Here is a 23955-nt window from a genome sequence, read left to right as displayed (position 1 = left end):
AAAAAGAAATGTAAAAATTCTTTAAAAACTATAAACTGAAAGTATCAGAAGAAAAAGATAGCTTGAACTGCCTCATAAATATTTAAGAAACTGAAATAGTAGTTAAAGGTATCTCCTTTCAAAAACTCTGGACCCGGATACTCTTGTAAGTGAGTTGCATTGAACTTTTAGATAACGCAATTCCTTTTTACTAGTTCTGGGAAATGAGAAGAAGAAAAAGAGATGTCAAGCTCATTTTAGGAGATTAGTGAGATCTTGATTCTAAAACTAGATAAGGATAATATGAGAAAAGTATAACTCTTATTTTATTTATTAGCACAGATGGGAAAATCGTACATAGTGTACAAGCTCATCATATCTAACCATGTTTTAAAAGAATTCTGATCCGTAGAATTTGTTTTAGGAATGTAAGCATGGTTTAACATTTATTTATCTATTAATGTAATTTATCTCATTGATAGGCTAAAGGAGGAAAACCATAATTATCTTGGTACCATAAAATTATTTAATAAGATCCAGCTCAAAATACAAGATAACTATATAAAAGTTATTACCAGAAACCTACAACAATAATATTTAATGGAGACATTTTAAGTACTTCAAGATTGGTAATAAGCTAAGGGTGTCCCCATCACTATTACTATTTAATATGGTAAGAAAGTTCCTGGCTAAGGCTGTAAAGGGAAATAGTAAGTATAAGGATAGGGAGGGAAACAATAAAACTCATTGTTTGCAGATAATACCACTTACCTAGAAAAACCATTAGAATCAACAGAGAAACTATTAGGATTAGATCTAGTAAGAGTTTAGCAGGGTTGCTGGATTAAAGATCAACCTACAGAAGTCAATAATAGCATTTACTACACTAGCAATAATCAACTAGTAACCAAACTAAATAGTGTATAAAATAATAGAAACAAAACTATAAAGTCTCTAGAAGTTAACTCAAGAATACATAAAACTTTTAAAGGGGAAAACTTTACAACTTTAATAGGAAACTAGAAGAGGACCTAAATAAATGGAAAAACTTTTTTATGTTCTTGGGATAAGATTACTTACAAGAACAGGCCCTGGTGGAATAGCTGGATTGGTTGGGGCATCGTCCTGATGCGCTACTGGGGTTGCTGGTTTGATCCCTAGTCAGGGCACATGTAGGGGTCAACCAGTGAATGCATGGATGGGTAGAACAGCAAATAGATGTTTCTTTTCTTTCTCCCTTCCTCTCTAAATCATTAAATTAAAAAATGTTTTAAAAGAATGTCAGTTTTCTCCATTTTAATCTATAAATTTAATAAGTGCTATCAAAATTCCTTTTGGTTTGTCTGACAAACTCAGTCATCTAAATTTAAGATATATATGGCAGGCAGGATAATGCTTGTGAAAAGCTAAACCAGTCTTAAAGATCTGCTTTAACAGGGCTTGCCTTATTGGAAGTTAAAATATTGATTCAAGGCTGTAGCAATAAAAACTAGTGTAAGTGCAAGAATAAAAAAATAGATGGAGGGGACAAATTAGAGAGCAGAGACTTACCTGTATATGTTTAGAACTTTAAGGTGGCATCATAAATCACTGGAGAGGCCCTGGCTGATTGGCTCAGTGGATGGAGCCTCATCCCAGCCTGTGGACATCCCGGGTTCGATTCCTGATCAGGGCACACAGAAGCGACCATCTGCTTCTCTTCCCCTCCCACTCCCTCCTGCTTCTCTTCCTCTCCCTCTCCTGGCAGCTAGAGGTTCGATTGGTTCAAATATCAGCCCTGGGCACTGAGGATAGCTTGGTTGAATCAAGCATCGGCCCCAGGCAGGGGTTGTTAAATGAATCATGGGGAATCTGTCTCACTATCTTTCTTCCTCTCACTTAAAAAAATAAAAAAATCACTGAAGGAGAAGAGAGTCGTGTTGTTAGGGAGAATGGCTCTCTGTGTGAAGAATAAACTAGCCTAAAACTGTAACATAGGATGGACTTGGGATAAAGTAAAGATCTAAATGTGAAAGGAAAAACTGAAAAATTAATAAAAGAATGCTGAAGGAGACAGAGAAAGACTTCTCAAACTTTTACAAACTTTTAAAACTGAAAAAATAATGACTTTGATTATATAAAAGTTAAGGATTTCCATTCAGCAAAAGGCAAATGAATGAGAACATACTTTAGAAGTGCCTAAAATTTATAAGGGAATCAATAAAAAGAGGGCAGTGATGTCTGTGGAAGAATGGGCAAATGATAGTAATACATAGATTACAGAATAGGACATCCTAACCAGCATAGGAAGACATTTGAAATTACTAAATAATCAGATATGCAAATTAAAACTAATGCAACATCTTTTTTGAACCTATTAGGTTGGCGATAATGAGAAAGCGGCATAGTACGAAGTGTGCGTGGGATGTGGGGATGGAGTTGCTGGGCGGAGTCCCCGTGAAGTGGACCTGTGAAGTGCTGAGATGTCCACAGTAGTGTGGACCAATAATGAAAGCTAGCCGGAGTACTGGTGTAGCCTTGAGCTATGACCGTGAGTGGACTTTCCCACTGCTACGTGCAAACAGCTCTGGTCGTTTGTTCTGGAATAGATAAAAAAAAAAAGCATTTGTTAGCTTGACGGGTACATACTAAGGTGTTGGATATACTGTGTTGATTTGTCCCTGTAAAAAGGCCATATCTGGAACAGCAACTACCATTGCAGTCTCTGCCTGAGTTGATTTCCTAGAATGTGTTCTTTAAGACCTGTCTGCTCTGTACTGGCCCAATAGGTGAGTGAGGTCAGAGTGCCGCAATGATCGCTATTCCTCTGTCATTCAAGTCTGAAAGACAGGTTCTCTGCAGTTTCCACAGGGTGTGCTTTGAGTTTATTATTTGGGTAGGAGGGGGCACACTTAGGGCATGTACTTGGCCCTTCCTACACTGATACCCCTTAATCCATAGTTCAGGGAGCTGTTAATTGTGCATTTAGGAACTCGGAAATTACAGGCTGAGTCCATGGCTCTATTGGGCCCACTACAAGGTGGACTGAGGCCCAAACAGCGTTTATCAGTGTGACACCAAGCTGATCGGACTGGTTTGCCACAGTGACATTCTGGTCCCCAGTGGTGACTTTCAGCTCAGAGCAAGTGCCTTGCATGAGTCTATTTCCCAGATGTATTCTTCTGGATAAATAGCTCTAGATTCTGCTGGAAGAGGCCAGGTGGGAAACTAAAGATGCTCTCGGTGCAGTTCTATAGGGCCTTTCCTCAGTGGGACCCGTCCTCCCCTGCTCTGCCTCTGTCTCTGTCAACAGGCTCCGTCTGTGGACTAAGGTGCCATAACCTTCCACTGTGCTCACTTCAGTCAGGCCTCTGTTAGATAGACCTAGAGTTTTTCTCTTTTTTCTGCCGATTTCTACACACCAAGTAATTCTACCTTAGTGTGTAGTGTCTAGCTGTTTTTGCTAAGGACATCATGGCTAGCTGCTACCAGAAATCCAAGCCATTCTGATATTTAGTCTGGTCCTGCTGCCTGTTACCATAATCACGCTCACTTTACATGAGGATTGAATGTTTCTACTCCTTTTTCACCCTGGGAATCTTATTATCCCATTGAAATGAAGAAGCCCCTTTTAATGGCAGTATTGCCTATCTTTAACTCAGAACTGCAAAGGACAGCCATCAAGGCATTTTTTCAAGGATATTAATGTATTCCTCACCAGTATACTTCTCAGAGAACAGTTTAAGTGTGTGTGTGTGTGTGTGTGTGTGTGTGTGTGAGAGAGAGAGAGAGAGAGAGAGCAGGTTGGGCATAATAAGACCATACTGACATTCCTGCCATCCTAAATCTGGATTCACTCTACTAGGGAATTTCTGGTGTCTTGACTTTTTCCCTCTCCTCTCCCTCTTCCTTCCTCCCTTCCTCCCTTCCTCCCTTCCTCCCCTTCTTTCCCTTCCTCCTCCTCCTTTCTCCTCCTCCTCCTCCTCCCTTCCCTTCTTCCTCCTCTTTTTCTTTCTCCTCCTCCTCTCATTTTCTTCTTTCTCCTTCCCTTTATCTCTTCTCCGTCCTCCATTTTTATTAATAGAGTGTACTTATTTTGGCCATGTAGGTTGTGAATTTTGACCCAGGTGACTGTTTGATCTGGGATTTGGGCAAGCTATAAAAGAAAAGCTAGGTCTACTGTGATTACTGGGTGCTGGCAGAAGCTGGGATATGCCTAGGTCAGAGAAAGAGTGTCTTATTCATGGCCCAGCAGATAGCATGAGAATCAGCAGAACTGTTTAGGTTCCCTTCCTCCCAAGTCCTCCGGGGGTGACAGTGTGGTCAAGATGGATGCTCCCTCAGTGGATTTATGTCGCGGCTGAAGAAGGCTGAACATGGGGAATCCACTGCTTTTTATAGAAAGCTGTCGGCAAGCCTTCTCTTTGTCCAGGGGGAGACATGATCTCATCTTTGAAGGGTACCAGCTGTGCAGGGGCCCCCGCGTTCAGGGGCAGTTGTCTGGGCCGTGCAGCGTTGGCACACTCAACAAGACATGTAGGAGTGTAAGAGGCCCAAGCAGGACTGTCTCTCCAGTAGTGAGACCACTACTGGTGGCTCAGTCAGGAGGTGGAACAGTTCCATCACCGAAATATGGACTTTTTAAGCTTTGTAGTCAGTACTCCTGACCCTAACCCCAAGTATCCATTGATTTCTGTCACTAGTTTTTCATACAAATGGAATCATACAATCTGTATTATTTCATGCTTGGCTTCTTTCCTTCACTCTGTTTTTGAGATTTGTTCTTGTTTTTGCATGGATAAGTTATTACTTTTTATGGCTGATTACTGTTCTTTTTTGGGATATACCACAAATTGTTTATGTACTCATCTGTTGATAATCATTGGGGTTGTTTCCAGTTTGGGTTATTATTAATAAAGCTGTTGTGTGTAATCATGTAGGTTTTGTGTGGACTTAGGTTTTCATATGAATACCTACAAGTAGAATTGCTTGGTCATATTTTAACTATATGTTTAACTTGAGAGAAACTGCTAAACTGTTTTCCAAAGTGGCTGAACAGTTTAATTCCCACGAACAATGTGTGAGAGTTCCCGTTGCTCCACATACTAGTGGACACTTGTACTGGGAAGGCTTCACATGTAAGCCTTGTCAGTCTTTCATTTCAGCCTCTCTAGAGGTCAGTAGTGTATCTCCTTGTGGTTTTATTTTGCATTTCCTTTTTACATGTGCTGTCGGCTTTTTCAACCCTGTGCCTGTAAGATTTAAGAGATTATTTTATGGCATTCGTGGATGCTTAAGCTAATAAATTCCTTCAAGCTTTCACCTGTTGTCAGGATCCATATTTCTCATTTCCATCATAACTGTCAGATTTTTTCTTCAAGAACTTTATTCTAGGTACTTATAGGCGATAATTTAAATAACTCCTTGCTACTGTGTGCCGTGCACTATTAGTATTATGTTATCTAATGGTAGCAATGTCATTACCTTGACATCCAACTGGATTGGAAGACCAAAACCAGCTTCCTAGCTTTTGAGAGTCTGTGTCCTGTAACTATTCTGGAACCAAATACTTTGTCACAGTTCAGTGTAAGAAACCAACTTAGATCTCAAAGCAAGAAGAGATCTAATACTGAATATCAGATGCTCTAGAAATTCTTGGGAAGGTTAGAGGTGTAGAGGCTGCTCCCCTAAAGCCTCATTCCAGAGGGCAGGTGACTGTGCCTCTCCTACATCATCCCAGCTGCCCCCATCACCCCCATGGCTGGTGACCAGACACTGGAACTTGGGAGTTGGGCTGCCTCAGACTCTCACACCCCAACCTTGCTTGCTAGAACCAGCAGCAGCAGCAATAATATATCCTTTGCCTTGCTCTAGCCTTCCAAATCTCACTCATGTATCATCGGCAGAATCTAATTAGGGAAGTGTAACTAACTGTTTAGTGTACCTCTTCATTCTATGTTAGTCAGTTTTCTATGATAGTAACCACCAAGAGCTGGCTTGTCACAAGTCATCCCATTCTGGAGAGAAGCTCTCTTCTGGGTCCTGGCATTCTCAGCACAGACAAAGATGAGAGTGAACAGAATGGGTTTTACAGCTTCTGCTCAGATGGAGCCTATGTCGTATCTACTCATATTCCAACTATGTTGAACAGAATAGAATGGTTCCCTCTCTGAACATGTTGGGGGATGGGGCAGATGGGATGAGGATAACAGCCAGTGGATGGATGGAGGGAGGGATCTTGCATTGATGATCCTGTGCCATGATCTCAGGACAGTCACTAACGTGGTGCATTGAAGGTTCTCTTCTGATGAACAGAACCTTCACAGTATTTTAAACTGAACTTGGTGAAATTATTCTGTTTTTTAAAAATTACTGTTAAAAATGTGTTCAAAATTGATTGTTGAACTGAATGAAATTAATTTATTTTTGTTAAATCATAAATAAAGTTGCCCTTTACTTGGTCAGGTCCTGTCTGCCAGTTTTCAGATTGGTCAGTCATTTTACAAGTGCATCAGTTAAAGTATTCAGGTCTTAAAATATGCACTGTTTGCAGCATTGGTGGTGGTTATTTGGAATCTTCTTGCCGTCCAGATCAGTGGAATTGTGCTGCAGCAAGCATTGCTAGGATATTGATTGGCTAAATTTGGAAATCTTACCGGGATTTAGTCTTGCCATTTTTTGACATTTATTGCACAAAGTGGCATGAATGGATCTGTAAAGAGAAAGACATCAGAATGTTTATGTAAGGCCCAGTCCCAAACCCTTAGAGACAATAAATGCCGTTTTCTTCCTCTTTAAACTCTGCAAGTAAAGTTAACTCTGCAAGTTGTAGACCATTATAATCACATTGTAAACTGTTAAATATTATATAAAAAAATTGTCGAGGTCCTTTTGTGATATGTCTTGGCAGAGCCAGCTGGCCTTTCAGTTTTCTTCTTTGGACATTTGGCTATTAATCTCTGTAGATAGAATTGCAGAGATCTGTAATTTGTAGTTGCAGGTGTTCTGACTATGCATCTGTCTGAATGGTGTTCTTTTCAACTGACTGTACGCCAGGGACATAGTTTAGCCTCTGGTGATGAATGAGCCTCAGTTTAGTATGGCAGATGATGGACAGATCATTAAAGTTGAGTGGTAAAGTTATGAGTATACATGGTAGCATAGAGGAGACAGAGAAGCTGTACAAGGATGTTTGTCAGGAGAATTGAGGACGACTTGAAGAGACTTAGGCAGGCTGTGCCTAAGACCCAGAGTTGAAATTATTGTTGTAACACAGAGTATGAGGCAGGCTCATTGGGTGTGCCCCAGTTACACGTGGGTAGATAGAAAGGCCTAGAGAGTGAAGGGTGAAGGGCCTGTGTTCCCTGTTAGATGGAGGGTTTTCTTCAGTAGAAGCCACTGGGCGATGTTAGAGTCCACTTAGTGAATGTTGTCTTAGTGAGTGAATTTAGATGAGAAAGGAGAATGAATGGAGACCTGAAGACTAGTTAGGGGGTTGTAATTATTGTGGTCTAGACAGCTGTCGGTTAAATAAGTTTGTAAATATGATATATATTTTTGCTTGCTTATAGTTTGCATTGGGGTATGAGGGACAGGCTGTAAGCAGGCAGGGTCCTTATACCCTAAGGCTTAGTTTTAAAACTAAGCTTTTCCCCACACCCTTGACTGTTGCATGGTGGGGTGGTGCGCACTCATGAGGAATCGCATCATGCCTCAGATAGTGACTTTGTATCAGAGACTTCCTTGTTTATATATTGGATTAAAGGTTTTGATTTTTACACTATAAAATGGGGCAGAGGAGCCCATGCTGGAGAAGGGTAGAGAAAAGCCACGTGGAGGAGAGGAGAGGCAGCCAAGATGGCGGAATGCTGAGGGAGTAGCCAGTTTGTGCAGTTTGTGCAGAGAGGAGGAGATGGAGAACAGAGGTGAATAAGGCTGGTGAGGTAGAAACCTTTGATTCTAGGAAACTCAGATAAGTCAGTGGCTTTGGGAGCCCTGAATGGAAAGGGAAGTGTTTTCCTACTGTGTGTATTTCTTGCCTGTGGGGTGCAAGCTAGGATTAAAGCTAACTGGCCCCCCAGTTCTTGGCTCCGTTGTTTCATTACTGTCTGTCTGAATCAAATGTGAACCTGCATGGGCCAGGCAGCTGTGATGGTGGCCGCGGCAACTGGCTTTACAACAGGAGATGAAGGCTTGAACAAATACAGCATCTTAAGCAAAGTTTCGGATTTTGGAAATGTTTGGTGACTAGAGTCTATAAAATTTGGGGGTTGGGGAGGGATAAAGAGACAAGATTTGCTGCTTTGGATGACTGGGAACTGACCTGCCTTTCACCTGGATATGAGAGGTGTGTGTAGTATAGGTGGGTGTGTGCCTGTGTCTGTCTCTCTTTTTAGAGGAGTCTGTGGACCATTCTGGTAGTTTGTTGGTCAGTCTGAGCTTTCTCATTCCTGTGCCTTAGAATATTACAAACACTGAGACAAAAATTTAATTTCACTAGATTTATTTCTCAATTTCTGAGGATTTAAGACTCAGCAAACTCTTTAGCCTTAAAACTTTGTTCTTACTAAAATACAGGCTTGTAATTTAAAAACTCAAATTGTGAAAAAGACACTTGATGAAAATCAGTGGTTCCCTCCTGCCTATTCCTGGACCTGTTACCCTGAGTCAGTCACTTTTAATGCAGTTAGCATTTCTGATATTTATCTACATATTTCAGTGTGTTAATATTGTTATTGTTTAATTTATCATGTTACCTATTAACTTCCCATTGAAGTGAGGATTTAGTCCTTTTATATCTCTACACACATCAGCTCTTCAGTTCTCAATACCACAGTCTTTGGTTCAATCAATAGACCGTATTTACATTTGACTATGTAAATCTTCACTCAAGGGCTAGAATATATCAGATGACATTTTCTTTCACAGAGAAAGAACTTTGTTGTTAGTTGCCATGTTTATACTTGCATAATTTTCATTAAACTTACCTTAAAAACTTTGCAACACCTTTATCAGACTCACCGTGTACCTGTCCCTAGTGTTTTTACAGTGCTCAGTGAATCAGAATGTTCTTTGTGTCTGCGCCTGAAGCCGTTCATCTTCTGTTCCTGTTTATTCCGCAGGGTCTCTACACAGTTGCTCCTCAGGGACTTCCCAAATAATTACTTGATGTCTTCCTTTTTATTGGTGTATTTGTGCATGTGTGTGTGTGGTGTTTAGTTTAGAATATATCTTCTAATAGCCTCCTGAGAAAATGTGTGGATAAGAGTTTGCCTGTGTAAAAAATGCTGCCTTCATACTTGATTGACAGTTCGGGTATAGAATTCTTACCCGAGATTTTTCTTCCTTGGAACTTGTCAAGTGTTGCTTCATTGACTTTAAGCTTGCAGTATTAGAATGGAGAATTCAGGTGCCATTTCAATTTTTGTTCTTTTCTATATGACTCCCCCCCCCCCCCGAACATTTCTGGGATATTTTCTTCTATTTGTCAATAGTTTGCTCCCTTTACATTTTCTCTTTTCTCTAGAATTATTATTGTAAGGTATTTTCCCCGCCGAGGAAGAAGGAAGGGCGTAGCCACAAAGTGTGGATAAGCAAAAGCTTTATTTAGTACAGCGTATCCCGCCCGACGAGGTTCTCTGGTTCCGGGGACAGAGGCCAGAGGAGTCGCATGGGGTGACCTGTGTGGAGGATATTTAAAGGGTCTCTTGGGTGGTCGAGCTAATATGACGTGGTGAAATCTCACTGTCTGATAGACAGTCGCTGTTTTCCTCAGGACTCCTGGGAAGTTTCTTTTGGTGCGCATGAGTGTGGGCGACTCTAGCCAGAGTTCCCGGGTCTGGGTTCCTCACGTGACTTTCCCCTATTGCTGACCACCTTACAATTAATAGTCAGATGTTGAGTTTCCCCTTTTGATTTTCTAAGTCTATTAACTAGTTTTTGCTCTGCTCTGGGAGAGTTCCTTGATGTATTCTTTTTTCTGTTGAAGTTTTAACAGTGACTAGTTTTTAATTTTAAGAGCATTTGGATTGCTTTTTCATGGCAGTGCTTTTAATTTTTATCTTACCTCTCTGAGGATAGTAATTATAGAGTTTTTAAAAAAGTTTTATTTTAGTTTCTTAATTATCTTTTTTTAATCTTACCAATTTTTGTTTGTTTTGATCTCTCATGTCTGAGACTTTGCAAATCTTGGTATCTTTAGCTCTATTCATGTTTCAAAAAGGCTAATTGGTAGTTACTTCTGTGAAGGGGCCTTTCCAAGTGTAATTGTGGGCTTCTCTTCAGGCTAATTGGATGCAGAGCTGCTAGTTTGTGGAGGAAGCTCCAGATACTAGTTTATGAATGTCTTTTCTCTGGGACTTCCATTTCCTAGGGAAGGATCTTCCATTCCAATGGAGAATGGTGGGGTGGGTAGGTGGGGCATGAAAAAAGTACATTTCTTCTGGCTGCTGGCTTTCTAGAATTAAAGAGAAGAGCATGGTTAGATATTTTTGTGCATTTTTGATGTTGACTGTTGACTTTTACTTAAAATCCACCAGCCCTGTGCTTTACATGCACACGTATGCCCTCCTACACCCATTGTGAATCTGTGTCTTGTATCCTATGCTTTTATTTTGTTTTTGCACAGAACAGCACTTCTTTCTTCTTCTGGACTAGTCTTCACCTCCCACCCCACCACCTCTCTCCCTTCAGTCCACACTCATTGTATCCTGTCAAATCCTGAGCTTCTCAAAGGCCTGCGGGGCATGGATTGGCACACTTAATGGTGTTTCCACTTGAGCACACACGGCCTTCTGCTGCTACTTCCGAGTTCAACTTACCTGGTCTAACGCAGTAAAAAGATTAACTTGTTTTTAAACAATCTTGCAGGAAATCACAGAATTTTAGAAGCATGCAACACATGCTGTTAACGTGGTTTACAACTTGTAGTCTCTATTTGTATATTGTGAAATTTTGGATTAGTTGGAGCCGTACTGGATGTCTTGTCTTGATTGCAGTTGAACCTTTCATATATGTAGTATAGTAATGTTTAGTTTTAGAAACTGTGTCACAGGCTCAAATGTGGCATTTTAATTGTGGAATAATGGTTGTGCAGTAACTATTTTAAAGAATGTAAGTTTCACTGTTGTGGGTGGGCTACTGCAGCAGCTGTTCAGTTTTTTAAGATAGTGGTGATGAAGGAAGTTTCTACTATTTTGTTACATTTCCTCAAATTGAGAAATGTATGGATTTCTAACCAGTAAGACACTTAATGCATGCAATTTTTAAAAAGGTTTTAGCCTACTTTAGAAGCAAATAGGCTTTATTGAGACTTAATTAACAGTAGCTATCCTCTTCTACTGACTAATCAAAATACACCTGAGTAGGTGGTGCAGGTTTTTTTGCCTCCTAATAAGGAAAAGGATAAAGTATTTGAATAAATATTTGACTTTGACTTTTTCTTTAAAAACAACAACTGGGCAGTTCTCTTAGGAGCAAGGAAGTAGATATTTCTGTCTCCTTTGCCAGAGGCAGTCCCCGGGTTACAACTGGAGAGGTTCTGGAGGTTTGCTCTTAGGTTGAATTTGTATGTATATAAGTTGGAACAGGTATATTTACCTATTAAATGTAATTTAGGCAGATGTTTGTCTTAGCATAGTATTGATTTTTACCTTTGTGTATATAAATACTTAAACATTTTCAAGCCTACAGAACCTGTCTGTCTTGTTCATAACCGGGGGACTGCCTGGTGGCAAGTTGAGAGAAATAAGTAATGGGATTTTCTTTTTTCCTTACAGAGACAGAGAGAGTCAGAGAGGGATAGACAGGGACAGACAGACAGGAACAGAGAGAGATGAGAAGCATCAATTATTAGTTTTTCGTTGCGACACCTTAGTTGTTCATTGATTGCTTTCTCGTATGTGCCTTGACTGCGGGCCTTCAGCAGATCGAGTAACCCCTTGCTGGAGCCAGTGACCTTGGGTCCAAGCTGGCGAGCTTTTGCTCAAACTAGATGAGCTCGTGCTCAAGCTGGTGACCTCGGGGTCTCAAACCTGGGTCTTCCGCATCCCAGCCTGACTGTGCCACCGCCTGGTCAGGCTCTTTTTTTTTTTTTTTTTTTAAGTAAAGATGCAAAACCCACGCATTTATTATATTACACTACCTTGTTCTGATTCTGATCTTCCTCTCCCACTCTATTCTTTATTCCCAAAGCCGGACTTTTGACAATACCTATCTCTTGGCTTTGTTCTTGAGAGTCTTTAGCTTCTCTCTATCCATTCCTTGAAAAATTTCAGTCATCCTCTTCTGTTTCAGGAAGCAGAACATTCTACCAGGTGGGAATGTTTTGGACCACACAGATTTACTAGATTGGTATTGATAGATGGGTCCATGGTGGCAACATGACATCATAATTTTTCTCTTATATCACATTTGCTCATCAGAGTTAAGTAGAAAACCCAGAGCTTTTTTCTCCTCCACTCAGTCAGATTATCTAGCTGTAATTAATTATATTTAATCTAAAAAAAATCTAAAAAGTCATTATGTTTAAGATATAATTTAATTTAACCTGTTAGATTTGGCTTAATCATTTTCATCATAATGCTATTATAGTATTCTTAAGGAGTTTATTCTAAATGAAGGTAGTTTTTTTGGTGGGGAGAAGGGATGGAAGAGAAATAGTTTAATACTCTTTGACATGAAAACCAGAGTATTAAAAAAAAAAGTGTTGGCCCTGGCTCAGTGGTATAGCGTTGGCCCAGCATGTAGAACTCCTGGGTTTGATTCCCTGTCAGGGCACAAAGGAGAAGTGTACATCTGTCCCCCCCCCCCCCACCCCCTTCTCCTCCCTCAGCCATGGCTCAAATGAGCAAGTTGGTCCTGGGCAGGGAGGATGGCTCCATGACCTGCCTCAGGTGCTAAAAATAGCTTGGTGGTCAAGCAACAGAGCAGTGGCCCCACACAGATGGACAGAACATCAGCTCCAGACTGAGAGTGGGGGCATGGCTGGGTAGATCCTGGTCAGGGCACATGTGGGAGTCTGTCTCTCTACTGTCTTGCCTCCCACTTGATTAAAAAAAATACCATGTGAAAGACACCTGAGGGGCACTAGCCGTCACTGTTTTGGTCATGGGATGTCATGCAGAATTTACAGCTGCAGGACTTGATGTGTTAGGTTCTTTTTCTTCCTTCATGTCTTTGACTTGGTCCTTTGCTAGTCCCACCTGCATTTGGAGGTGTAATGTTTTGAACTAATCAGTTGAGGAGCCCATGGGATTGGTATATTCTTGCCTTTTTGGGACATGACATTTTCTTTCTGAGCATGTCATTTCCTTTCTTTAAGTGTCAACTTCTGGTGTGGAGCAGGTATTAGGGTGTTGTTTAGGTGGTGCACTCATTGGAATTCAGTATCCTGGAATCACATAGTGGGAAAGTGATTTCTGTTTTTGGTCTTTTATTTTTAAATTTTCTTGAATTTCCAAAAGCAGAAAGCTAGTATTCTGGAGCTGGTGTGTAGTACTTCTCAACATCTGTCAATTTCCCTTTTTCACAAGGAAACAAGTTTTAGGCTCAAAACCTTTAGCAGCAGTAGGAGCTAACTAGAATTTAATAACATTGTATTTATTTCTATATATATTTCCTTCTGTTTAATATCAAATGACACTGCTTTTCCATTTTTGGTTACTTTTTTTAAAAAGTGCAAGTAGTTATAAGTGCAAGTGGGTGATTTTAGGAAGTGCTTGTGGGTTGGAGACATAAGAAGTACAGGGAAGAAGGTAAGAGGAAGCCAGTGAAGAAATCCCCGTGGGGAGCAACGGGAGTGTAATCCCGGTGGTGAGCTCTGGGGGGCAGTGCAGCACGTGTCCCTCCCTGAGAGTAGAGGGGATACTGGGGTGTTTACGCTGAATTTCTCATTAGTCATTGCTTCACGGTGTCTTCAGAACTTCCAGCCTGCCTTGCCTTTGGACTGAGCAGCTCTGGCAGCCAGGGAGGACACTGAGGCAAATAATGGTGGGTACTGACTAGCCTTTGTGTCCACATTTTCTGCTGCTCTCGCAAACATGCTGAGCTTCTCCTGTATCCACCTCATCTTAGTAAACAGCAACCCTATCCTTCGGTGCGCAGGCCAGAAACATCGGAGCCACCATGACCCTTTTGCGTCTCACATCCAGACCAGCAGCAAATCTTGTCCGCTCTTCTCATTGCTCTCACTCCCATCAGCGGGCCCAGCCTCAGCGCCTCCTGACTCAGTTTACTCCTGACACAGCCCCGCAGTGCTCCGTAGGTGAAACCTGAGTCAGAACAGGTCGCTTCTGTCCCCAGAGCCCTCCTCTTACTTAGTAAGGCCAGAGTCTTTACAACGGCCCGCGAGGCCCTCCCTGACTTGGCCTCTTTCTGTTTTGTGTGTGTGTGTGTGCACGTGAGCTCTCCCAGTGCAGTTCTTTCTGTTTCCAGCCTTGTATGCAGTCAGGTTATTCCTTTCTTCCCCTTCCCTTCAGTGGGCTCATGCAGCTTGTTTGTAAATTAGATTCATCACAGATTGTATTCTTTCTCTATCACTACATCCTCATTATTTTTTTTTTAAATTTTCATACGGTAAATTTACTTTTATGGTGTATGGGTCTTGGTTGTGAAAAATGGATGGTGTATCCATACAAATCAGTTCATTGTTGTAAAAATTCCCCCATGTCACCCCTTTGTAGATGGACCTCCCTGCCTTCTAGCCCCTGGCAAACACTGACCTGTTTACCGCCATATAATTTTGCCTTTTTTTAGTGTCACAAAAGTGAGGACCTTGTGTACCCTTCGGTCTGATCCTTTCATTTAGCACAGTGCATTAAAGATTACTGCATGCTGTTTGATCAGTTCATTCCTCATGTCCTTAAAATAAATTTATTTAAGCAACAAAAAAGTGGATCAATTTAAAGAAAATATTGAACCTAAGTGATATAGGGGGTTTATAGAGATGAGGAGCATCTGGAACCTGAATGATGAAGATTTGGAAATCATTCCATAATGGGACGAAAGAAGCTAGGTAAAGGCTTTGTTTACCTGGTACCTCGGGGAAGTCAGCCCCTGCTTCCCAGTTTCTGGTAAGATAATAAAATACTGGACCGAGTAGCTGTTAGCCCCGATCTGCTGAGGTGGTGGAGGGTCATATGACAGAAGGTGTCTTCCGTGCTTTGGGGAGTTCTTTCAAACATTAGCTTCATTTCGTTGTTGTGAGATAACTGTCTCCTTTGAATTTCAGAGTTGTTAGGACCAGGTGTTACGGAGTGCAGGAATGAGCCAGCCAGGGGGAGTGGGGTAAGCCTTCAGTGTAAGGCTCACCAGCGGTCTTGCCTGTTGGGCTTGTCCACAGTGTAAGATAGGGAGAGCGTCAGCTGTGGGCGTGTCTGAGGGTGCCAGCCGTGCGACAGTCTCTGCAGATCTCTAGCAGCCGCTTTTGTTACTGGAGTAGTTGAACTTTTTCATAGTCAGAGGCATAGGTAGATTTTCCCAGGGGTGCCCCAGAACCTTATTGTGGTTCACAGGTGGCTGTGTGTTTACATCATTGACAATGTGGCTTTGAAGGTCAGTGAATGTGGAGCTTCGCTGATAACAGAAGCTTACAGAAATCAGGAAGAGAAGCCAGAGAGATTGGCTTCTTTTTATTTTTCAAAGATGGACAGATTCATAGTAATTTGTTTTGAAATCATAACTAATGGCTACTTCAAATCCATGACCAGGTTGCTTTTTTTAAAAACTGGAAAGGAGATAGTGATTGAGTTGTATTTAGATGATGAGTGTCAGTGTGAAATCGAAAAGGAATTTTACTGAATTGCTAGAGTTTCTGTTTGCTTTACATGTGACAACAGTAATGTTTATTTTACTTTTTACTTTCAGTAATGAATGTTATAACTATTGAAGATTATAAGAGCACATATTGGCCAAAATTGGATGGTGCCATAGATCAGCTTTTAACCCAAAGTCCTGGTGACTATATCCCCATATCCTATGAACAGATATACAGGTAAGTCAAGATCTAACATGCCTGGGTTAGAGAGGGTGTATTGAGGTTCATGGCAACTTGAATTATGACAGCATGTGTGCATAACATAAAACAAGGCTCTGTAAGTTATTTATTTGTTATATACACTGTGGACTGGAAGTTTGATTTATACTTTTTGCTTCAGAATCAGTTTTCAAATCAAGACCGAGTTAGCCCCACATGATTGGACTTCTCCCCCCTCAGCCTGCCACGCCTGCCACATATAAGGCAGAGACTATGGAGGCAGCAACAAGGACAAGATACATAGTTTTTTAGTCTCACAGGGAGACCCTAGCTTAATCTGTTGATGTCTATTGACTCTGGTTATTTTGTTTCCCAGTCCCTAGTAAATGGAGCAGCATATTAGTGGGAAGAACCGGAAGAACCGGGGTGGGATGTGAGGTCAGCCCCTTCACAAGAGGAGGAAGAGACAACTGAGTTGTGTGTACATGATGCACAGAGGTTACATTGCAGATGTTTTTGTGAGAGAGAAGCTTTCTGCCCATTATTACTCTCTTCTTTATTTTGACATTCATTAAAATGAAAGAGATGTGGGTTTATAAGTAGCTACCATAATCAGACTCAAAATACCACCAAATGTTCAGTTATCTAGTACTGATAAAATGTGCAATAGAGTACTCAAAAGATGATTTGTTGTCACTATATTTAGGCCTGAGTTGAGTATTTGACCAGTGGCCGTGTAGCTAGGGTATGCTTTTACCTTAGGCTGATGATTAACTTGGGTTGCCTGGTTTCCCCCACAGTTGTGTGTATAAATGTGTATGCCAGCAGCACTCGGAACAGATGTACAGTGATCTGATTAAGAAGATAACTAATCACTTAGAGAGAGTCTCAAAGGAGCTGCAGGTAAAGAATGGATTGTATTGCTTTTTGCTTCCTTGGGGTTTTCGGGCTGGTTGGAATTAGCCTATATAATATCTTTAGAGCCTTGCTAAATTGAGTATTATATACATTTGTAAACATTTTCTAGCTGGACAGTGCCCACATCAGCTAATCTTTGTAATTGATTATTAAATTTTTAAACATAAATTGAAAAATTTTAGATTGAAAGGATTTCAGATTTTAACTAATTCATTTATTACTGTGAATATTTCTATTACTTGAAAATTTATATTTTTTCTGTTAACTCTAGTGTTTAGTGGCATTTAGAATATAAGCGTGTATATGTTAATGTATTTTTAGAACTTTTAAAAAATTATCTTTGAAGAGTGGTTTGCCTACCAGTTTCTAAAATTTGGTAATATAAAAACCTGAAGTCAGCATTTTGTTGACAAACCCTCTATAGTGGAACATTATCCCGGCTGTAAAATCTGGGGCAAGTTGCAGAAAATATTCTGTCTAAGGAAGCGCTGGCCTCTTGATCCCTACCCTGCCCCTCTCTGCCTCAGTCAAGTTTCCAGTGCGTGAAGGTCAAGTACTATTTTTATGCCAGGGCCAGATAACATTTCAGTTCTAGTGTAGAAGTAGCGTGATGTATAGAAAAGCCAGTCAGCAGTAGCTTTAGATGACCAGTCCCACAGCACAGCTGAGGAGTGCTCTGGCACTCTGAAATACCAGTTCCCAGCAGGTGCTGGGTGTGTTCTGGTGTAGAAGTAGCGTGATGTATAGAAAAGCCAGTCAGCAGTAGCTTCAGATGACCAGTTCCACACCACAGCTGAGGAGTGCTCTGGCACTCTGAAAGACCAGTTCCCAGCAGGTGCTGGGCGTGCTCTGGGCTTGGAGTATTTCTCACTCACCTGTGTGCTGAGGGGTCTTAGTCTGATACCCCAAACTGTTGTTGCATTAAGTAGCTTTTTATATTATTATTATTATTATTATTATTATTATAGCCAGAGCGTTGTTTATCATAGCCAAATGTGTACTTTTCCTGTTGTTAGTGTAATCTGTTTCCTTCATCTTTTTACCACTAAATACTAGGTCTTTGTTCATTGAACAAATATATTTAGTGCCTAGGCATTGTATATAAATTGTAGATGAAACCCAAGATCTGTGGAATATAGCTTTGAATGATTTACTTACTAATTACTCTTTTACTTTAAATAGTTTTATGTTTTCAATCACAGTTGACATACAGTATTATATTAGTTTCAGTTGTGCTCCCCAGTGAGTAGGTAACTTATAGAGTGATCAGCCCAGTCAATCCAGTACCCACCTGACACCACACAGTTATTACAGTATTATTAACTATATTCCCTCTGCTGTACTTGACATTCCCATACTATCCTGTAATTACCAATTTGTACTAATTAGTCCCTTCACCTCTTTCACCTGTCCCCCCAACGCTCCCCTCCCATCCAGCAGAGAACATTGAAATGCTCTCTGTATCTGAGTCTGTTTCTGTTCAGCTTGTTTGTTTTTAGATCTATTTTGTCTGCTGTATTTCTTCCCCAGCTTTTTTGTTTGTTGTTTTCCATAATGAAATATCTTTTTCATTTTTTTACTTTCATTCTGTGTGTGACTTTTGATCTGAGTGCATCTCTCGTAGACAGCACATATGAGGGCCTTGTTTTGTTATCTGTTCAGCCTCCATATGTCTTTTAATTGGAATGTTTAAAGTAATTGTTGAGAGGTATGTATTTATTGCCATTTTATTATTCATATTTTTAAAAAATTATTTATTTATTAGAGAGAGATAGACAGAGAGAGACATACTGATTTGTTGCTCCATCCACCTTTGCATTCATTGGTTTATTCTTGTATGTGCCCAACAGGGGATTGAACCTGCAACCTTGGCTTATTGGGACAATGCTCCAACTGACTGAGCCGCCCACCCAGGACTATTCATATTTTTTATCTTTTTTTTTTTTAATTCTTCATAAAGAAGACCCTTTAACATTGCTTGTAATAGTGGTTTGGTGGTGATGAACTCCTTTAGCTTTTTCTTGTCTGGGATGCTCTTTATCTGTTTTTTGATTCTAAATGATAGCTTTGTTGGGTAGAGTAATCTTGGTTGCAAGTCCTGGCTTTTCATCACTTGTATATTCATGTCAGTCCCTTCTGGCCTGCAAATTTGTTGCAAAATCAGTGGTTAGTTTTATGGAAGCTGCCTTGTAGATAACTGCTTTTCTCTTGCTGCCTTTAAGATTCTTTTTGTCCTTAATCTTTGGTATTTTAATTATGGTGTGTCTTGGCGTGGGCCTCTTTGGGTTTATCTCGTTTGGGACTCTCTGTACTTCCTGGATTTGTATGTCTATTTCCTTTACCAGGTTAGGGAAGTTTTCTGTCATTATTTTTTCACATAGGTTTTCAACTCCTTGCTCTCTCTCATCTTCTGTCACCCCCATGATGTGGTAAGAGAATGCAAGATGGATTAAAGTAGGAAGAAATGACGTAGGGAAATGACGATTACAGCAGACTAGCTGAACCTCAGGTCCACAGTCCCCAATCTGCAGTTCCAAAAATCCGAAGAAAGCTTTGAAAATGACATTTCCCCTTTAAGTTTGGTGCTATAATTCATGTGATTTAAACCTTGATCTAAGCCCATGTGAGGCACTTAGTGGGAACATTCACATATCTCCTCCCAGAAGTATCATTGTGTTGATATTCCCAATTTCTACTTTTGTTTTTTGATGTACTATGTGGTATATATACCATATTACCTTCTTCATCTGGAAACGTTTTGAATTATGGCACACATCTGGCCCCAGAATCTTGGATAAGAAATCGTGGACCTGTTGGTAATGAGAAGGGAGAAATATCTAGGACACACTGCAGAGATCAAGGAAGAAGTATGGATAAGATGGTAACTGCTTGGAGACAGAGTTAGGGTGAGAAGACTCAAAGGTCATTTTTGTTTCAATAGAAATGTTGAAAGATAGGGAAGGAGAATAGATAGTGGTTTTACAATGTTTAGTTCAACATTTAGTGTCCCTGTGCTAGCCAGTGTGCTAGACGCTAGGGCTTGTTCTTTGTACTGTTTAGGGGAAGGGTGTAATGACCTTTTTTGTTGTTGTATTTTTCTGAAGTTGGAAATGGGGAAGCAGTCAGAATCCCGTATGCGCCCAACTGGGATCCACCTGCCACGCCCACCAGGGGGCGATGCTCTGCCCATCTGGTGTGTTGCTCTTTTGCAACCAGGGCCATTCTAGCACCTGAGGCAGAGGCTATGGAGCCATCCTCAGTGCCCGGGCCTTCACTCCAGTGGAGCCTCGGCTGCTGGAAGGGAAGAGAGAGACAGAGAGGAAGGAGAGGGGGAGGGGTGGAGAAGCATATGGGCGCTTCTCCTGTGTGCCCTGGCTGGGAATTGAACCCAGGACTTCTGCACACCAGGTCGACGCTCTACCACTGAGCCAACTGGCCAGGGCTGTAATGACTTTTTTATAAGAGAATCTTTTTTTATTTTTTTTTTATTTTTATTTTTTTATTTTTATTTTTTATTTTCATTTTTCTGAAGCTGGAAACAGGGAGAGACAGCCAGACAGACTCCCGCATGCGCCCGACCGGGATCCACCCGGCACGCCCACCAGGGGCGACGCTCTGCCCACCAGGGGGCGATGCTCTGCCCATCCTGGGCGTCGCCATGTTGCGACCAGAGCCACTCTAGCGCCTGGGGCAGAGGCCACAGAGCCATCCCCAGCGCCCGGGCCATCTTTGCTCCAACGGAGCCTCGGCTGCGGGAGGGGAAGAGAGAGACAGAGAGGGAAAGCGCGGCAGAGGGGTGGAGAAGCAAATGGGCGCTTCTCCTGTGTGCCCTGGCCGGAATCGAACCCAGGTCCTCCGCACGCTAGGCCGACGCTCTACCGCTGAGCCAACCGGCCAGGGCCATGACTTTTTTAATATACTGGGATATGTAAGTTATAGGACAAAGATATGAAACGAGTCACAAGTCTTACTAATTTTCCTTGTAAAATGTGTCGGCTTTCTCTCCTACCACCTTGCTGGCGTAGATCCTCGTTGGTAGTTTCCTGAACAGTGGAAAGAGATTTCTCGTTTGTGTCTTGGCCCTGCACCATCTCTCTATCCATTTTGTTTATTTTTCTCAGACTGGTCATCCATTCTTTTGAACCTTCTGATGCTACTGTTACCTAAAGAGCAAAGACTGCACACACTCCGTGGCAAGGATCTCAAGGCTCTGCAGTCTGCGCTGAGCAAGGCCGCATACCAGTGCTTTTTCAGTTTGAGTGGGCGGTGTCTTTCCATCTCTGTGTGTTTCCCCCTTTGGTTTCTTTTCACTGCTTCTTTCCTCCCTTCCCTTTCCGTGGAGGGTGCTTGTCTGTTAGGGTTTGCCCGACGTTTAACTTCCCTACTCAGATAGGTTTAATTAATCACGTCTGTATCACTTTATTTGTATTGCTGTCGTGGTCCTTTGTTGGGCACTTTGGTATAGATCGCGTTACCAAGCAGGGTATGCTTGCTGCCTGGAGCTTCCTGAGGGCAAGCATCCCGACTCTCTTGTGTTGGCTTCCCTGGGCCTGTTGTAGTCTTGGACCGAGTTAGTGCTCATTAGAGAAACATGCCAGCATAATGCTGTTGACCTCCTGCTTCCAGTTCTCTTCCTTCTGGATGCACGGTAGGACATACTTCCCTATCCCACTGAAGTTACACTTGCCCAGGTGACTGACTTTGCCTGTGAACTGAGTGGAAGTGAAACACGTACCCCAAATCTGAAGCCCGTGAGGGCGGTGGTGCGGTCCCCATGTTAACGCACCCTGCTGGGTGGTCCGTCGGTGGGGGTTCCCTGACCCTGGGTTTCTGGTCAGTCTGACATGGAGCAGACTCAAGGTGGGCATGGCACGCAGCATGAGGGAGAAAGAAAGCTTCGCTATCTATGCTCCCTGGATTTTTAGTCCCTCAGAAATTTCTTTAATTGAGATATAATTCACATGCCCTAACATTCACCTTTTCAAAGTGTATATAACTCAGTGGTTTTTAATATAGTTACAAAATTGTGCAGCATCACCACTAATTTCGGAACATTTTAGTCACCTGGACTAACAACCCAGGACTCATCAGTAGTCACTCCCTAGTCTTCTCTCCTTTCAGCCTCTCACAACCACTAGTCTACATTCTTTCTCTGTGGATTTGCCTGTTCTGGACATTTCATAGGAACGGAATTGGAATTAGACAATATGTGGCCTATTGTGTCTGGTTTAATGAACATAATGTTTTCAAGGTTCATTCATGTTTATGGCATGATGAATACTTCATTCTTTTTATGGCTGGATAGCATTCCATTTTATGGTTATACCACATCTTGTTTATTCAAACTTTGTTATTTTAAGTCCCTGAGATTTGGGAGGGGGTGTTGTTTTTTGACTGACACTATAAGTTTGTGAATTGAGAATATTTAGAATATCTTGTTTTGCCCTACTACATTTGGATAATTTAATTTAATGATTCTAAATAACATCATCTACTCTTAAAACTGTATTAAATAACACTTCCACATTTTGATTATTTTTGTGTACATCTGTATTTGGAATTCACAAGAGTAGTTGTGAGACATTTTTCTCCCCATGTAATGTTAATAAATTTATTGTATATATGAATGCATTTTATTGAGTTGAGAGTATATTTTTACTTTTACCAAATAAAAACATTCTGATGTTTTGGTCACGTAGCTTTATATTTAGGGATTCAGTAGCAACAGTTTGTCAGTGGTTTGGAACTGAACATTGCATTGCCCCTAATAGTGTTCAAACAGATTGGGTTCCTGGACCAGGAGAGTAACGGTATAGCATTAGAAACGCACCAGTAATACTGAGCTCGGGGTCCTGAGGAGGAGAGGCCACAAAGACGGGCGGAAAAGGAAAATGGTGCAGTTTTTGTTCCTAAAGAGGGCTGCGTTTAGAATAGTTTAAATGAGTATTTGCCGACTATTTCAATTAAAAGGAAGTCAATTTCACCTAACCTTTCCTTTTAATAAAATTAGAATATCTAAAATGACTATTGATTGATTTGAGAGAGAGACATTGATTTGTTGTTCCACTTATTTACATATTCATTGGTTGATTCTCATAATGTGCCCTGGCTGAAGTTTAATCTGCAATCTTGGGGTATCGGGATGACCAACTGAGCTACCTGGCCAGAGCAGAAATAGAGTATGTTTGATGTCTTTTAAGCTAAATATAATTTGATTGGGATAAATATAATTTGACTCTCAAACCACTTAATAATGGAAGTTAACAGAAAGTAAACTATAATCAGTCAACGTTACTTTGATGCACTCATCAGAGACACTGCTAAATTGTCCTCAAATTAATCCAGATTTGCTTGGTGTTTAAAATCAGAGCAAGGTTGCCTTGCTATTTGTGTTTTGTCCAGTGGGTGGCAGCATAACTCAACTTGTCTTGTTATGTGGTCTTTTGAAATTTTATATACTTTGTTTCTTATTTATTCATTTAAAAATATTTTATTTATTGGTTTTACAGAGAGAGGAAGTGGGGAGAGCGAGAAGTATAGTTGCTTCACTTTAGTTGTTCATTGCTTGTTTGTTGCTTGTCACTTGTCACATGTGCTTTGACCAGGCAAGCCCAGGGTTTGGAACCAGTGACCTTAGTGGTCCAGGTCAACTTCCTATCCTCTGTCCCACCGCAGGCCAGGTTGAAATTTCATGTATTTTAAAGGCTTTCATATCTATACTGTTGAACTACAAAGTATTAAAAAAAAATCTTTCATTCTTCCAAAGGTGGTATTTACTCCTTGCTAGAACGAAGGAGATTTTAGATAATAAGAAAGTTGCCCAATACCCTTTCTACGTGGGTTTCAAGTAAAATAAATATTGCCGTCAACTGGTATGTAGCTCTTCACATGCGTATTCTACTGAAATTTTTTCTGAATAAGTTATTTGGAGATCTCTTTATTAATCCAAGCTAGAACTTAAAGCAGTTGTTATAGTAAAGTCCTTATCAGAGAATTTGCCAGTGAGACACCCTGTCAGTTTACTATCATCCTTTCAATGCAGGGACGGTGTTTTCCCCCCATAGGACTTAATATAATGCCACGTCCCAAAGAGAGCTGGTAAAATA

General features: G+C 41.1%; 1 protein-coding gene across 1 annotated transcript in view; it reads left to right on the top strand.

Annotated features, from left to right (window-relative positions):
- The window catches only part of CACUL1 (CDK2 associated cullin domain 1), a 52813-nt gene that overhangs the window by 2766 nt on the left and 26092 nt on the right, over positions 1 to 23955 (top strand). The window contains exons 2-3 of the mRNA XM_066239983.1: positions 15823 to 15949; positions 16732 to 16834. Coding sequence (XP_066096080.1) covers positions 15823 to 15949; positions 16732 to 16834 — 230 coding nt within the window. The remainder of the gene's footprint in view (positions 1 to 15822; positions 15950 to 16731; positions 16835 to 23955) is intronic.

Source organism: Saccopteryx bilineata, chromosome 7 (assembly GCF_036850765.1).
Source record: "Saccopteryx bilineata isolate mSacBil1 chromosome 7, mSacBil1_pri_phased_curated, whole genome shotgun sequence".
Classification (NCBI taxonomy): Eukaryota; Metazoa; Chordata; class Mammalia; order Chiroptera; family Emballonuridae; genus Saccopteryx; species Saccopteryx bilineata.
Note: the sequence above shows the minus strand (reverse complement) of the source record. Positions and strands in the feature narration are given on the sequence as shown.